The following is a 17,578-nucleotide window of genomic DNA, read 5'->3' as shown; positions in this document are numbered from 1 at the left end:
TTCCAGTTTGGTTCTCCGCTGCTCTGCCTGCCTCTGCTCTCTCTCCCTCCTCTCACCTTTTCCTCCTCCAGCACCGCGTACTGTACGTCTCTGCTGCTCCGATGCCTGCTCTCATACTTGCTCGCAGCACGCCTCACGAGTGAGCTTGTAGATCGGTGCACGACACCGGCGTGTAACTGTATAAGCAAAGTGACACGCTGTGAGCTTGTAGATCTGCTGTTTTCACTAGTTTGTGTCTCAGCAAATCTCCTAACTGCGAACCTCCTCCTCCTGCTCTAAACCAGGCAGTGCTTCTCAACCTGTGGGTCGGGACCCCAACATGTTTTCTCACTCAACAGTAAACAAACCAACATAAAGTGTATAGGCTCGGATGGGCCGTTTTCACAATTTGACCAATATTTGATTTGTCATTTTAGAGGTATTAAAATGTCCTTAAAGGGGAAGACCACCCCATTTTCAATATTGAACTGTGTCATTAATATACCTTAGAAGAGTTGTGTGGAATAAAAAAAAGTTCCCCCCCTTCTGTGTTGTATAGAACTGGAGGATTGATTTTTGGGGTTTGTATTGCAAATTACAACTTGATGACATCACACATTGTACTTTACAATACAAACCCCAAAATCAATCCTCCAGTTCTAGGCAATACAGAAGGGGGGGAACTTTTTTTATATTTCCACACAACTCCTCTAAGGTATATTAATGACATATTTCAATATTGAAAATGGGTGGTCTTCCCCTTTAAATTGTCACTTTAGAAATATGCAGATATATCTGCACCATGTTATACAAAATGTGATGCCTCAACTCTTGGTGCTCGCAGGGTGGGTGGGGGTGGGGGGGGTCCCAGTTAAAATATGATTATTTTGGGGGTCGCGGCCTGGAAAGGTTGAGAACCACTGATCTAAACGAGCGTGGCAAATCACAAACCTTATCTACTGTACTGTAAGTGTTTCTCCTCCTGACTGGCCTCATTGCTTCTCCTCTATCTCTCTACTTTCCTGTCTTGTCCAGTCCAGCTTTCCTCCTCATTCCCTTTAGTCATCCTCTCTCCTTCCCTGCTCTCCTCTGAGTCTGTCCATCTAGTCTCCTTTTCTCTCTAACCAGAGCCTGACCTAGATCACCAATCACTGACGTTTTGACCGGTGTTTTGTAAAAAAAAAAAAAAAAGAAGAAAAAGGTGCACAATGGAAAACTTTGATGTGGTCTATTTGAGACATAAACTGAACTTTACTTGATTTAATTACTTAAGACCAATTAAAAGCTCAGAACGTGTCGCATCGCATTCTTGCAAAGAGAAAAGCCTGGTTACGACGTGAGGCTGATACGGAATAGAACGGTGCTACCTCCACCGGGAGAATTTTACCGGATATTATAGTTTTTTTCACAGTATGGTGTATTCCCCACTGGCAAAAAAAAAGTTCTTCTCTCGACCTTTTGGTTGCGTTCGTAATAAACAATATCCAAACAAAATTCTGACAATGTTACACCTATTAAGAGTGAGTTAAGAGCTACAATCTATTTAGGTTTGTTTTTCGCTGGAGGATGTAAAGAGAACTGCACTGCGTGACGTAACCTCCCTTAAACGCAGCATTGTGGCCAGGGTTTGTTAAGGCTAGCATATAGACTCTCCTCCATGTCGGACCCCCACAGCAGCCCTCCACCCTGCTGTTACAGACAGTTGTAGATCTGTTTTTTTTCTCCCCACAAAATCTGTTAACTCAGAGGTTTTTAGAGGTTACATTCCAATCATAGACTATAAAACAAAGTGTTCTGCATTCGCCGTGCTCTTGTGAAAAATGTCCTACCCTCTCCTTTTCCTTGACATTTGATTTATACGCGTCTGTACTCTGTGTGTGTGTGTGTGTGTGTGTGTGTGTGTGTGTGTGTGTGTGTGTGTGTGTGTGTGTGTGTGTGTGTGTGTGTGTGTGTGTGTGTGTGTGTGTGTGTGTGTGTGTGTGTGTGTGTGTGTGTGTGTGTGTCTTGTGTAATGCCATTGCGTGTTATTCTCAATGCCCTTTTTAACCACTTATAGACCCTCTATACTTAGTGAACTGAATTGGCTCTGTATTCCAAAAATAGCCGATCGACAAGACCACAGCGCATTGCGTTGTGACCAGGTACCATCCTCCTCATGTGGACTTGTGATGGACATTCTCAGCAAATCTTTATTTATTTTTTGGCACGGACATACAAAATGAGCAGTCCGAAATATTACCAAGAATACCTATAGTCCTGAATGTATGTACCAGTGGACTCCTAATTTGCCGTAGTAATAGTGTCTATATGCAAAATGTGCTACACATTTTAAAATGATAACTTTTCTGCATTCATTAAATCAGTGTATTCTGAGGAAATCTTAGACACTAGGATTTCAGTAATTGGATCTCATCAGTACAGCCAGTGCTTTCTTTCATTGCACTTTGCATAAACAAAATTAGAACATTATGATGAAAACAGAAACATTTTTTTGCTTGTTTGTTTTTTAAAGCAAAGATTAGCCACAGTGGAAAGTGTCGTGGACTTAGGGATGAAGCTTGTTAATCTTTATTGATAATGAGCACTATATCGACCCTGCTTATTGAGCCGGGCTTTTATCAAGCCCACTATTGAGCGCTTTCTAATATTTTGTGGAAAGATGTGAGATATTTTTTTTATTGGCCAGTTGTTGTGAGTTTGTGGCTGACCACCATCTATGAAGATGACAATTGATAAAAGTAACAAATATTATCATTAAATATCATTAAAACAACCTTACGTTAGTGTGCAATAAGTGTTAAATGGCTTTATATTATGAATAGTACTGTAATGATTTCTTGATCGCCTCTCTTGCAGTGGTGGAAAAAGTACTCAAATGTTTTACTGAAGTAAAACTATCAATACTGCAATGTAGAAATACTCTGTTAGGGTGCCCTCACACCAAAATACCTAGAGTGGAATCCGCCAATGCATGTCAATGAGAATGGAGCGGTTTTTGTAGATATCCTCTACTGGCAAAATAATGCTCCATTCTCCTTGAAATGCATTGGCGGATTCCACTCTAGGTATTTTGGTGTGAGGGGACCCTTACAAGTAGAAGTCGGGAATTCAAACAAAGTACAAAATGTTTGAAAATAGCTGATCTACGAGCTAATAATGTGTCGTGTTGTGAGCTTTTAGCTTGTAGCTTGTAGCTATTTTCAAATAGCCTAGGTATAAAATAGGGCTAAAGTGGTTAATGTATGTTTTATGATATTATAATTTATATCTGCAAAGTAACTAGTAAGTTTTCAATTAAATGAGTAAAGAGTAAAAGTACAATACTTGGATCAGAGATGTAGTGGAGTAGAAGTAAAAGTATTGGAAATTGGAAATACTCAAGTAAAGTACAAATACCTCAAAATTGTACTTTTAAGCACAGTAAATCTACTTAGTTACTTTACACCACTGCTGTCTAGTTTTTTCAGCCCATAACCCTGTGCGTTCCTGTCTCGTTTCCAGCGCTAGCTCCAGGTATGGGTGTGGCGGTGTATGCCGGCCTGGTGGGGGCGCTCTTGCTGTGTGTGATCCTGGTGCTGTGCGTGGGCGTCCTGGCGTACCGCCGCCGGTGTCGCCATCTCCACGGCGACATCACCGACTCTTCTTCTGCTCTCACCGCCGCCTTCCACCCTGGCAACTATAAGCCTCCCAGACAGGGTGAGTTATTCACACGCACGCATGCACGCGCACACGCACACGCACACGCACACACACACACACACACACACACACACACACATGTATGCATTTGCTACTTTGTGGGGACATTTCACATAGTCTACTATCTTTGTGGGGACATTCCATTCATTTTTATGCAAGTCCTGTGGCCTTACCCTAACCTCTATCCCTAAACCTAACCCCTAACCCTAACCCTAACCCTAACCCTAACCCTTAACCTAACCCCTAAACCTAACCTTTTCCTTGTGGGACACTAAAATATGTCCCCACAAGGTTTTTTTCTCCGATTGTACTATCTTTGTGGGGACATGAGGTCCCCACAAAGTAGTAATTCCCTGTCCACACACACACACACACACACACACACACACACACACACACACACACACACACACACACACACACACACACACTAACACAGTGGTTCCCAAATAGTGGGTCGCGACCCATTTGTGGGTCACAGACCAATTTTGATATGTTAAATGGACTTGATAACCTGTGCCTTGGACTTTTCCTTTCTTTTCTTTAAAGGAAAACTTTGTTTTTTTACAACAAGGGTTCATGTTTTAGATCTTTTAGAGAAAAGAAAAGATGAATGTTAAAATGTTTTCATTTACTTCTTTCTATCGTTTTAATTATTTTAACGATTTTGATTTGCATGCATGCCCCCAGGTTGGGGTCATGCATGCAAGTGGCTAAATATGTTTTTTTTTAGACACAATAAGCCCATTACCAAGATGCATTGCAATCCTTCATGGGCAGATGCAACTTATGGGGGCTGTTGTAAATCTTAACAAAGAAATTGACGGCTTATTGTGTCTAAAACGACATATTTAGCCACTTGTACTCATGCCCCACCCACTGAAATCAATATACTAAAATCGCTAAAACAATAGAAAGCAGCAAATGAAAACATTTTAACACTCATCTTTTCTTTTTAATCTAATTACAATCTAAAATATGAACCCTTGTTGTAAAAAAACAAAGTTGTCCTTTAATGTGATTGTGTCTTGCTCATACTGCACTATGTACTGTATACGTTTTTTGTAGCTGAAAACTGAAACTGAAACAGAAACGTCTCCTCTCTCACTCCCCTCCATCCACGCAGACAACCCTCACCTCCTGCACCCCTCGGCGCCCCCGGACCTGACGGCCACGGCGGGGCCGTTCCGCGGGCCCCTCTTCTCCCTGCAGCAGGGCCTGAGCGGGGGCGACGTCAGCCCCCACCACAAGATCCCCATGACCACCTCCCCGCTGCTGGACCCGCCCATGCCCAGCCTGAAGATCAAGGTGTACAACTCCTCCACGCTGTCCTCCGTGGACCTGCCCACCGCCTCCGAGGGCGGCGACATCCTCAGCCTGAAGTCGGTGGGCGTTGGCGGGGGGACGACGGGACGCGGAGGGGAGCACGGCGGCGGCGAGCAGCAATACGGTGCCCACACCGTGCCCAGGGAGCCCGGGCACAGCGCCGGCGCCACGCTGGGGCACCTGGGAGGACGCCTCACCATCCCCAACACAGGTCAGTAAGAGCCTGCACCCGCTTAGATTCTTAAAGGGATATTCCACTTTGAAATAAAACGTGGTCATTTTATCGTCTACTCAGGCTTTTGTGAACACCCTGGACAGTTTTTAATTTGCTTCATTCAGTATTTAGATATTTGATATTCATTTTATCAGACACTCCCCATCCAGAGCCCATTCCTATACAAACCCGTTGTAACTTCAAACTTCATTTTAACCATGATAGATTCATCAAAAACACCCGTCTTTTTTTCTGGTGACTCATACACTACCCTTCTAATACGTGAGAATGGGCTTATTCTGTGTAAAATGACATATTTAGCCACTTGTACGCATGACCCCAACCATTGAAATAAAAATCTCTAAAACAATAGAAAGAAGTAAATTAAATAATTTTAACACTCATCTTTTATATTCTTTAATTACAATATAAAATATGAACCCTTGTTGTAAAAAAACTAAAGTTGTCCTTTAAACGTAGCGAACTTATGAAACAACAACTTTATCCAATTAATTTGTCACCGGCGCGGATAAGGACAAGGCTGTGGACTCTGTTTCCCCTGTGCAGGTGTGAGCTTGCTGGTTCCGCCGGGCGCCATCCCTCAGGGGAAGTTCTACGAGATGTACCTCGTTATCAACAAGTGGGAGAAAACCACGTGAGTGACTTTTACTTCTCTCTCCCTCTATCTCCGTCTTCTCCACAGCCGCAAGGCACATCACACACGCGTATAGTGGAATAGAACTCCATTACATTTTAATTTCTCTTTCTCTGATTCCCCTGAACGGAATAACATAAGTAAATTAATTGTTTCAATCGCGTCCGGAGGCTAATTGATAATTGGTCCTCTGACAATATATATCGTTGTTGTCGGGTGGAAACCTTGTATCTCCAAAACTGTTTGTTTTGTATTCGTCATTTTAAAAAGGATTTAAAGGACCTTAAGGATTTTAGGTGCGAGGCATTGTGTGCTTGTAGATCTGCTGTTTTCACTACTTTTGAAACATGGAGATACAAGGTTTCTGCCCGGCAGTGATATATATATATATATATATATATATATATATATATATACGCACGCCGTTCTGAAAGTACGATGTTTGAAATTATGTTTGGAAACTTTTTGTTATGTGATTCTCTACGCCATCTCTGTAGCTGACCAGGTCTCGTCCTTTAGAATTAAGATTTGTTTCAAGACTCTCTGACCTCTTATGACTTTCCTAGGACAGAGTTCTTGTGCTGTTGAGCTCATGAGCGACATGAGGACATGTCACATCTCACGCTTTTTTGCACTGACCAATGGACACTTTTTTGAATGGCACCGCACCGCACTGTATTATAAGCATTATTATTTGCGTTATGACAAGATAATGGTGAGACACTTCTAATGGTCTGACACTTCTGACTGACTTTATTTGGAGAGGGTATGCACATGCGTAAAGTGAATGGCAAATCAAGTTGCAAAGTGAGTTTAATGTTATATAATGTCGTTTAATGCAATCAGATAGGACTTTTCTGTTTGTATGTATGGGCTGTCAAGGCCAGAATGTAGGCGTTACCGCATAACTTCTGGGTATGATGATGATGATGTCACGTGCATACCCTCTATTGTTGATGCTTCTTATTGCTTTGCTTTCTTTTTAATAAACCAAAGTACTTTTTCTTTTTCATACTTTTACCTGTAAGTAACTTTGTAAGCCTCTGGGCGACTGATTCTCCCTGGTGGGATAATAAAGGTATCTTACTGTATCTGTCTATCCGTCTCCTCCAGGCTCCCCTCAGAAGGCAGTCAGACGGTCCTCAGTCCCGTGGTGAGCTGCGGTCCGTCCTGCATGCTGCTCAACCGTCCCGTGGTGCTCACCCTGCCCCACTGCGCCCAGCTGGACACCCCCACCCCCGACTGGACCCTGGTGCTGAAGACCCAGACCCACCAGGGAGGCTGGGAGGTGAGAGACGCTCCATTAACCAGTCGTATAGGCGGAAAAAAACAAAACAAACTCTCTAGCGGCTGTTTTCAACCTATTTTACGGCAGCCCATTATTGACAAAAATCTGTGGAGACATCTCCGCTGTTATGAACGGACGAAAAAATGGAATCGTTGATCGATACAAATAAGCGATTTACCGCAAAATTCCATCGCTCGCGGTCATAGCTGCATTGGACTCGAGAAACTATTATAAAGAAATGTACCGATCGTTATTACATACAAGAATAAAACGACAAAATACCAGTCGAAAAGTTGATTTAAAGAATGAATTTAAAGATGAAGTGCCTTGATCCCCCCCCCCCCCCCCCAAAAAAAAGAAACAGGATTATTAGGTATTATGATTATACTAGAAGGAAGATTTTTTACCAAAAGAGTGTACAGAAAGAGTTCAAATTAGGTTTTTATGTGGCCACACCCACCAGTACATTAACTATGCCTGGTTCTCATGGTGGGTGGTGACCAAGCTGAAGTTAGCCACACCCACAGTGTTGGGTGAATGGTAAAAGGGGAGGGGATGATTATATGATGTCATTTTATCTGTGTTTTTGGATCGGCACTTTTGATCCACAAGGTGTCAGCCTCCAGGAAGAAACCCCAAATACAAAGGGAATACATGATTGCTCATAACAACCACACCTTTCTAATGAAGTACTGTAATGAAGTACTGTCAACCTCATAGACACATGAAAACCAGAAATAGCTACAAAACTATGGCACCACCTCTTTAAAGAAAGCGTTGTTCCTCTGTCTCGCCACCAGGAGGTGCTGACGGTGGGGGAGGAGACCCTGTCGTCTCCCTGCTACCTGCAGCTGGAGGAGGAGAGCTGCCACGTGGTGATGGAGCAGCTGGGGACCTACGGCCTGGTGGGACAGTCCTGTCCCCCGCAGCCTGCCTGCAAGCGCCTTCAGCTGGCCCTGTTCGCGCCTCGAGCGCCGTGTCTGTCCCTGGACTACATCCTCCGAATATACTGCATCCACGACACCCCCCACGCCCTCAAGGTACCACCATGTCATGTCATGTTTTTTTTTTTTCTTCTTTTCTGGCAGTGTATTTCATAATCTACCGCAGTGGCTCTCAATCGGTGGGTACCAGTGGCGTCAGTTCAGAAAAAGCTAAGGTATGGCAACATGACTGGTGTCTTGCAAGCGCGCCTTCGCACGCGTGCAAGAGACCAGTCATGTTGCCATACCTTAGCAACAGGCATGATATATTTATTTTAAGAAGAAGTACATTTTATTTTTTACCCCCGTTTCTACGGTTTCTTGGGCTGGATATGCAGCCTGGAACAGTGGTTCAAGTGCAGCTAAACTTGGCATGTTAGTAAACGTGCCACAATTAACAATAGTGCATTGCACCTGTGCAGCTGACCTGCGGAACCTGGGAATATACCATCTTGTCAAGATGGCGAGAATAAAAGTGGGGAGAATATAATTATAAAGTGACCATTTTGTAAAATGTTGCATTTGTAGTTATTTTACTGTAATTTACCAAAATAATAACCCGCACAGATAGACAAAGAGACTTTCATGGATTCATATTTAGAACTAGGTTTTATCTTCCCCCTTGGACCCAGGGTATGGCAGCTGCATACCCCTGCCATACCCAATTGACGCCCCTGGTGGGTACGCACTACGCAGAGATACCACAGTTGATACGTGAGAGAAAGTGGAAAAAAAACTGGACACAGTTTAAAGTTAATGTGCTGAGAGTGGTTCATTCATAGCATTGGGTGAAACCTCATACGTCCAAAACGACTACTATTCAGGATTCAAATTCAAAAGTAGCAAAAATTGCAGATCTACTAGCAAAAAAGAAAAGGACAGCAATCGAACTAATGAACGAGTAGGGATCTGCAGAGACTAAAGGGCTTTGCACACAGGACCGTTGCGTTTCTTTCCGTTTGCTGCATGATTAAAACGCATTGGATTCGGTGTGCAAGGCTGTGTGGAATCCACACTGCGGATCCGAAGAGGAGTCATAAAAGGAGTCAATGAGTTTTTACCGCATGCGACAAGACGCACTAATCGAACTGGGTTCGATCGGGAAAAAAACGCACAGCCGCAGCCACCTGCCGCATGGCAAATTCGGAGCCGGTGTGCATGAGGTCATAGAGAATCATTGTTTTCTTTTAAAAAATGGAACCGCCTGTTTTTTTCGTGCAAGAAAAACGCGTCTGCGTGCAAAGGGCTTAACAGTACAAGGGGAAGTGAAAAAGAATTGCAAAGAAAAAAGGTGACTGAGGTGGTGTTTGTTATTTAGATTGCATTAGATCATGAATCAGAGCAGGGTTAGTTCACTTGATGTCATTGGTTTCTTTTGTTAGCTGTGGGCCTGTGAAGTCCTTTGAGACTCTAGCAGTGATTAGGGGCTTTACAAATTATTATGATGAGAGTTGAGTTGAGTTGAATCGCCGACGATGAATCAGCAGTGTCTTTGGAGTCCAACATCAGAGCAGTCACACACTGCATGCCCCAATGTGCAATTTCTATCAATGCAGCTTTTCTCTCATCTCAGTCGCGGTGAAAGCTTCGGTGCCACGTCTTTTAGTAGATTTTTAGACAGACATTATTAACATTTAATCTGTAGAATCTACCCCTTTCAATGTTTTGAAATGTCCTGCTTGTCAATCAGTCTCCGAAGAGCTGTCTCTGTCGTGATCACAAGTATTATCGTTATTTGCTGTCGTCGGCGGTGCCATTGTGGTCCAAACGGAAGATTTATTAGCATCCTCCTGTCACTCACACATAGTCGATAAGACAAACAATAGGAAATGCCAAACATGAATGACGGTATTTATTTATTTCTATTTGCGTTGCACATGAAAACAAACCCGCCCATAAGCTGACTGTTCTCGTGTCTGTTTTTGAAAGATGCAGTGCCATGATTTATTTCCCCCCTAAAACATGGGAGGGAATGATTATTATGATGTCATTTAATCAGATCTGCACTTTTGACCCACAAGGTGTAAGCCTCCAGGAAGAAATACAAAATACAAAGGGAATACACAATTGCTCATAAAGGGGTCTAATGAAGTGCTGTCAACCTCATAGACACATTAAAACCAGAACATTAAAGAGAGGGTGAAATCAAAAACATGTTTTTCACACTTTTAGAGCATATCTGTAGTGATAATATGGCCATACCTAACACTAGATGCCAAAAAGATTGAAAATAAACAATTTGTGTATATTTATATCAAAGGTCCCTAAATAGGCCATTCTTAATTACTTCCTGTGAACAGAAATTCAAAAAGTGATGACAATAGCCGCTTTCCAATCCGAGGGGTTCGCACTTTGAAGTGCGCATTTGAAGGGATATGACGTCACTGGGCCGCGCCAAATAGCAATCTACAAGCTCACAATGCGTTGCGTTGCGACGCATTGTGAGCTTGTAGATCTGTGACCAGTGACGTCATAGCCCTTGAAATGCGCACTTCAAAGTGTGAATCCCTCGGATTGAACCTTTGATTACATTCACCTGTTTGTTTCCCATTGCTGGCTCCCATTACTCCCATTACTCAGATTTTAAATCCCATCGCCTGAAGGGCTGGTCCCCTCGGATTGGTTCGGAAACACAGGCTTCCTTTTCAAACTGAAACTTCAAAATAAAATACCCAAAATAGTCATTTCATTGGGTCTTTAACAATCTCCCTGTGTCTGGTTTGTGTGTGCAGGAGGTGCTGGACTTGGAGAGGAGTTTAGGCGGAGTGTTGCTGGAGGATCCCAAGCCTCTGCTCTTCAAAGACAGCTACCACAACCTGCGTCTGTCCATCCATGACATCCCTCACTCGCACTGGAGAAGCAAATTACTGGCCAAGTACCAGGTCAGTCTCACACAGGGGTGTCGCACCAAATTCTGGGCCCTGGGTACAAGTATTCACTGTGGGGCCCCTGTGCTTTAACTATTGAAAAAATGGCAGATATACAAGCTCACAGCGTGGCACCGAGTGCCGCGCTGCGAGCTTGTAGATCTGCTATGTTTTGAAAAATTCATGAAAATCTTTGAATATTTCAAATCCTTCTAAGGTTTTTTTTGAAAAACCTATGTTGTGATGTCAGTGGTTCTCAAACCTTTTCATGTGAAGGACCCCCAAAATGGTATGTATTTGGCCATGGACCCCCATCTCAAAATATTTAGTTCCAGGGACCCCCCCAGAAGCAAAATTTGAGTTACAAATGTTCGCTTAAAAAAATACATATATTCAAAGATTTGCACACATTTTCACGACTTTTCAAAAATAGCAGATCTACAAGCTTGCAGCGCGGCACTCGGTGCCGCGCTGTGAGCTTGTAATATCTGCTATTTTTCAATAGCTAAAGTATAAAATAATTAAGGCCCCTCCAACACCTTGGGCCCTAGTAACTCAGTCCCACTTTCCTACCCCTAGTGACGCCCCTGCAGTCACACACACGCTTTCTTTCTCTTTTAGCCAGTCTGGTCACACAGCACTGCCGCCCGCCGCTGTGCCATTCTCTGATGCAGCACTAACAGCCTGTGCTTAACCCATTTAGGCCTAGAATTATTGAATGCTTTAACCAGTGAAAAATAGCAGATATACAAGCTCACAGCGCGGCACCGAGTGCCGCGCTGCGAGCTTGTAGATCTGCTATTTTTGAAAAAGTCGTAAAAATGTGTGCAAATCTTTGAATATACAGTATGTATTTTCAAAGCGAACGTTTGTAACTCAAATTTTGCTTCTGGGTGGTCCCTGGAACTAAATATTTTGAGATGGGGGTCCATGGCCAAATAAATATCATTTTGGGGGTCCTTCACATGAAAAGGTTTGAGAACCACTGACATAGTAGTCTCTCAAGAACAGACTAACTGAGCTACAGTTAAGTGAAAATGACCTTTTCTTTGACGATGGCTAAGCCAGATTGCTGACATATCATAGGTTTTTTCCAAAAATCTTAGAAGGATTCAAAAGACACTTATAGAATCGGGTCAAAATTCTAATTTTCACGATTTTTCAAAAATAGCAGATCTACAAGCTCGCAGCGCGGCACTCGGTGCCGCGCTGTGAGCTTGTATATCTGCTATTTTTTTATATTTAAATTTTATATTTATATCTAAATGGGTTTTAAAGTCTGGCTCTATTGGAAAAGGGCTAAGATACACCAGAAGAAGCATCTCATGAACTGGTTAGATAACGGATTTATCTAAGCGACCGTGAAAGATGCTATTCAATGCTGTGTCATAAAGTAATGCGCAGGAATACATACAGTTTGTGGTCTAACAAAGACTCAATTTTGTTGTTGTTGTTCCGTTTACAAGCCTAAAGACTGATTTATACTTAGATGCACCGTTGGTGTTGCATGCTGTAAATAGCAGATACTATCTGCTATTCAAATTATGCAGTTCCTAAATAAAATAATTGAATTGGGGAGTTTTTTTTAATGATTAAGTGGCACATACTTTTTAAAGCGTTTATCCTTTTCTTTTTTTCCCCCTAGTAATTTCCTTTTTTACTGTAATTTTATGAATGTTATTTAATGCCATTGGTTTTGGGCTAAAGAAGGTAGTTAATTGACTGCTTACACTTACACTTTATATTATACAAGCTCACAACGTGTCACGTCCGCGACGCGTTGTGAGTTTGCAGATCTGCTAATTTACTGAGCACGACACCGACACAAGACCACGGATAACTGGGGCTTAAGCCAGCAATAATATGTGGAACCAGAACGGCTAGCTTGTCATCAGTCTCTTAACAGTGTAAACTGTTGCACGCTCCATTGCACTCTGCCGCCACAGTAGCCAGAGTGCATTATGAACACTCAAGGCGAGTGACTCAACAACAACAAACCAGCACTTTCTGAGCTCGCTAACAGCTAGGAGACGAGGAGGGTGTTGCTTTGATACGCAACAATGTCCCGATCTGTGAATACACCCGGCGTCACTGTGAGGAGCTTTTCCTGGCGAGTGCACTGAGTAGCACAGTGGTTCTCAACCTGTGGGTCGGGTTAGGGACCCCAGGGGGGTCCCTGAATTATTTCGGGGGGTCCCCAGATGGTTAACTTAATGTGCAACATTGTTTTCTCACTCAACAGTAAACAAACCAACATAAAGTTTAAGTGTATAGAGGGTATCTGCTCAATTCTAAAGTGACAATTTAAGGACTTTTTAAATACCTCTGAAATGACAAATTCAACATTGGCCAAATTCTCAAATATTAGAGGCAGAAATTGTGAAAAGATCTGCTATTTTCACAATAGTACCGTCAGGGTGCTGGGGTCCCCAGTTAAAATATGACTATCTTGGGGGTCACGGCCTGAAAAGGTTGAGAACCACTGGAGTAGCATTATCACTGCTGTCAGCCAAAAAACTGCTGACTCAAAAGTTCTAATTTATCAGAAAAAAAAGAAAAAAAGAAAAAAAGAAAAAAAAGAAAATATATATATATATATATATATATAGTAAAGGGTGTTCAATAGAACTGATTTATGAAAGAAAAGAGGGCTAAACGGGCAGTGTTAGCTGGTTTGGCAAGTTGTCAGACAGTGTGATTATCCAATGGAGTCAGGAGGTTTTGGCCAAAGCGCTTTTTACTACTTTTCATTGGTTCAATATTTTTTTTTTAGCTTAGCTCCTGGAAGGAGCTCAGCTAAGCTCAGACATCTGGCTTTGTGTGGCCTCTAAAGCCTGGCCTACATCTGGCCTACATCTGGCCTACATGTAGACTACAGTAGTAAAATCCTCACTGTTAATTTATCCATTTGTAACTCTAAAGCCCTTTGCATTTTTTTTCGTTTGCTGCATGAATAAAACGCATTGGATTTGGTGTGCAATGCTGTGCGGAATCGGCGCTGCGGATCCCAAAAGGAGTCATAAAAGGAGTGATGAGTTTTTTTTACCGCATGCAACAAGACGCACGAATCGAACTGGGTTCGATAGAGAAAAAAATGCACGGATCCGGTGTGCATGAGGCCGTAGAGAATCATTGTTTTCTTTAAAAAAAATGAAATTGTCAGTTTTGTCCGAGCGGATAAACGCGCCTGTATTCAAAGGGCTTAAGCGTGTACGTACAATTATGGGTTCATTTTGGTTACATTTGTACATGCTTAGTGTAAGTCAACAAAATTAACGGTGCTTCAACGTGTGCGTGTGTGTGTGTGTGTGTGTGTGTGTGTGTGTGTGTGTGTGTGTGTGTGTGTGTGTGTGTGTGTGCGTGTGCGTGTGCGTGTGCCTGTGCGTGTGCCTGTACCTGTGCCTCCCAGGAGATCCCGTTCTACCACATCTGGAGCGGCAGCCAGAGGCCTCTGCACTGCTCCTTCAGCCTGGAGAGAGGCAGCCTGGCCGTGTCCTCCCTCAGCTGTAAGATCTGCGTCCGCCAGGTGGAGGGAGAGGGCCAGATCTTCCAGCTGCACACCGACATCCAGGAGGTACCGTACTGCAGGGTTTGCCAAAGCCAGGGTGCTACTGCTACATCAATATGACCTCACTATGCTTAGTAAAACAAACCAGATTGTCACTGTTCTTGGTCAGTGCTTTTTCCATCTACGGTCAACTCTCTTCACCAAAAATAGCAGATCTACAAGCTCACACAACCATACACTGTAAAAAAAATATGGACGAAGCGAAGCCATTGGTTTCTATGCTGCGAAAATGACGTTTTTTTTGTCCCTTGTATGGGCGTCGCCATCATAGTTTGAATGGTACCCCAGGAATCATGTATCCGCAGGGATACATGGGAGAATGTGGTCGGAGCCTCCCGAAATAAAGCACACGAAGAAGAACACAGCCGGCTGGTATCAGTTTAGTTGGCCACGCCCCCGCAACTTTATCATCAATTTTAACATAAATGGGACCATATTTGCACAAAACGCATATCATGGTGATTGAAAGGGCTCCGTGACATAACGTATCTCAGGTGGAAAAAATAAATTTACGTTTAATATGATGTAAGATTCTAAAAATGAACACTGTAATTCAGGGGTCCCGTACAGTAGATGAAAAAGTATTTTGACATTGGTGCCCTGAATCAAAACAGTTTGAAAACCCCGGCTGTACTGTATGGACCACAGCACCGTGGACAGTATTACACCTCTGGGGATATAGTACCGTTGTTCCCTATTGAGCTTGGCACATTTCCTGGGGCAAGCTGCCCAGATCACACATGTCACATGTGTCTTGTAATTTTTTCACTCTCAAAAAACACCTGCAATGTAGTGCATTTGAAACTACATTGCAGTGCACATCATGGGGTGATTGATCACTGCTTGCCTCCTGTGAATTGTTGTATTTTTACTTTAGTTTATTTTGTTGCTGAGCGAGGTCAGCAGACAAAGTGACGTGAGTGAGATGAAAAAACCTGGGTGAAATGTGCCAATCTCAACAGGAAACAACGGCATATCAGTGGTTCTCAAATGGGGGTACGCAGAGGTAGTACAGGGGGTACGTGAGAGAAAGTGGAATCATTGAAAAACATGGACAGTTTAAAGTGAACGTGCTCAGGATGCTCTACTTTCAAGTCTTTCACTACCTTTTCTTATTCATATAGTCTTCGATATGTTCTTCAAAAGGTGGTGTTATCGTTCATTCATAGCATCAGGCGGATACCTCATCCAAAAACTGCTACTTTTTCAGGATTTAAATTCAAATACTTTTGTGTCACACACTATGGTATGTCAAAGTAGGACATTAATTAAAAAAAACACTGTTTCTTTCACTCTCTCTATGTCCAGACTCTTCCGCCACACTCGCCCCTGCCGTCGGGAGGAGGTACGTGCCTGCCCTCCTCCCAGGTGGGACCCTATGCCTTCCGCCTGCCCGCCTCCATCCGACAGAAGATCTGCGCCAGCCTGGACGCCCCCAGCGCCCGCGGCTGTGATTGGAGGCTGCTGGCTCACAGTCTGGGCTTTGACAGGTTAGCACCAGTGGTGTAAAGTAGCTAAGTACAGATATGCCTCTTCGTTATTTACTGCTCTTTACCTGAAAAGTACTGCACTTAAGTACAATTTTGAGCAGTAATTGACACGAAGGGTTGCCCACCTGCCCCCGGCAGGTAAATAAAACTTTCGGACAGGTGAAGTTTGCTTTCAGACTGCCCGACCAGGCAACGTTTGAGAGGGGACGCAACCGTCTATAAACACAACACGAGATATCTGTCTAAACAGCTGAACGTGGCCAAAGCGCTCTGTCTTCTGAAAATAAGAGCACTGTTTATCTATAATGTGCTGTGTGAATAAGAATGTGTTTTTACTGTTGCTACACTTAAACATTTATATATAATAGTGTGAAACCATGTATTCAATCATTGCTACAGTATTTGGATTTGGAGGTATTGAGGTATGAAATCTTTTATCGCACAGGAAATAAGTGTTAAATTGAGCAGTAATTAAAATCTTACCTATCATTTTATTATGGATGATTTACTTGTCGGGCAAGTGGTTATGACCTTAGCGTCAACACCTGGTTGAGTTATTTACACCTTAACTCAAGTATTTCCAATTTCCAGGACATTTCTTTCTACTCCACTGCTAGTAGTTTACATTGGACTATCGGGGGCCCGTCCTAAACAGCCTGCATCAGGGCGCACCGTCACTACGTTACGCCACTGCAATACTTGATTGTCTGCCTTACTTCTCTCTTTAATCCTTTCTCTCTCTCTCTCTCTCTCTCTCTCTCTCTCTCTCTCTCTCTCTCTCTCTCTCTCCCCCTCAGGTACTTAAACTACTTTGCAACCAAACCCAGCCCCACAGGTGTTCTCCTGGACTTATGGGAAGCCTGTAACCAAGGCGACGCCGACCTGGTCTCTCTGGCCACCGCGCTGGAGGAGATGGGGAAGAGTGAGGTGCTGGTCGTCATGACTACGGATGGGGACTGCTGATTCGCCGAGGAGGCAAGAGAGCTTTTTTGGGCCACCACGACTAAAAGGAAAAATGGACAACCTGCCTAAGAATATGCACAACCTCTGCACAGACAGCGTAAACCTTTAGACCATGCTGGTTCCTTCACACTCTGTTACCTCTGCCTCATCAGCTCCCCCTTAAGGTGGCCTCTGGTAGTGTTCACAGCTACAGCCAGTTGGTGGAAAAAAAGTACTCAAATGTTTTACTTGAGCAGAAGTATCAATATTGCAATGCAGAGATACTCTGTTACAAGTAACAGTCCCGTATTAAAAATTTTACTTGAGAAAAGTTAAAATGTATTAAAAATGTACTTATAGTACTAAAAGTAAAAGTAGTCATTATTCAGAATGTCCTAAGTCTTGTAAGTATTCAAAATGTATAAAAAATCGTTTAAAAATGGCCACAATGCGTCCCAAGGCGATATATTGTGAGCTTGTAGATCTGCTATTTTAAAATAACCACTTTAACCCTATATACTTTGGCTAATACATGTTTCGTAATAGCAGTCTGAATCTGCTAAGTAA

General features: G+C 43.0%; 1 protein-coding gene across 1 annotated transcript in view; it reads left to right on the top strand.

The window, feature by feature from the left end:
* The window catches only part of unc5b (unc-5 netrin receptor B), a gene marked incomplete at both ends in the record, with an annotated part of 125,612 nt that extends 108,580 nt beyond the window's left edge, over positions 1–17,032 (top strand). Inside the window, 10 exon segments of the mRNA XM_080740126.1 lie at positions 3,481–3,675; positions 4,805–5,215; positions 5,786–5,873; positions 6,987–7,161; positions 7,962–8,201; positions 10,877–11,026; positions 14,421–14,600; positions 15,790–15,856; positions 15,859–16,069; positions 16,867–17,032. Coding sequence (XP_080596252.1) covers positions 3,481–3,675; positions 4,805–5,215; positions 5,786–5,873; positions 6,987–7,161; positions 7,962–8,201; positions 10,877–11,026; positions 14,421–14,600; positions 15,790–15,856; positions 15,859–16,069; positions 16,867–17,032 — 1,883 coding nt within the window.
* Between the last annotated feature and the right edge of the window lie 546 nt (positions 17,033–17,578).

This window comes from Nannobrachium achirus (genome assembly GCF_963921795.1).
Source record: "Nannobrachium achirus genome assembly, chromosome: 13".
Taxonomy (NCBI): domain Eukaryota; kingdom Metazoa; phylum Chordata; class Actinopteri; order Myctophiformes; family Myctophidae; genus Nannobrachium; species Nannobrachium achirus.
The sequence above is the reverse complement of the archived record's forward strand: the minus strand, read 5'-3'. Positions and strand labels throughout refer to the sequence as shown.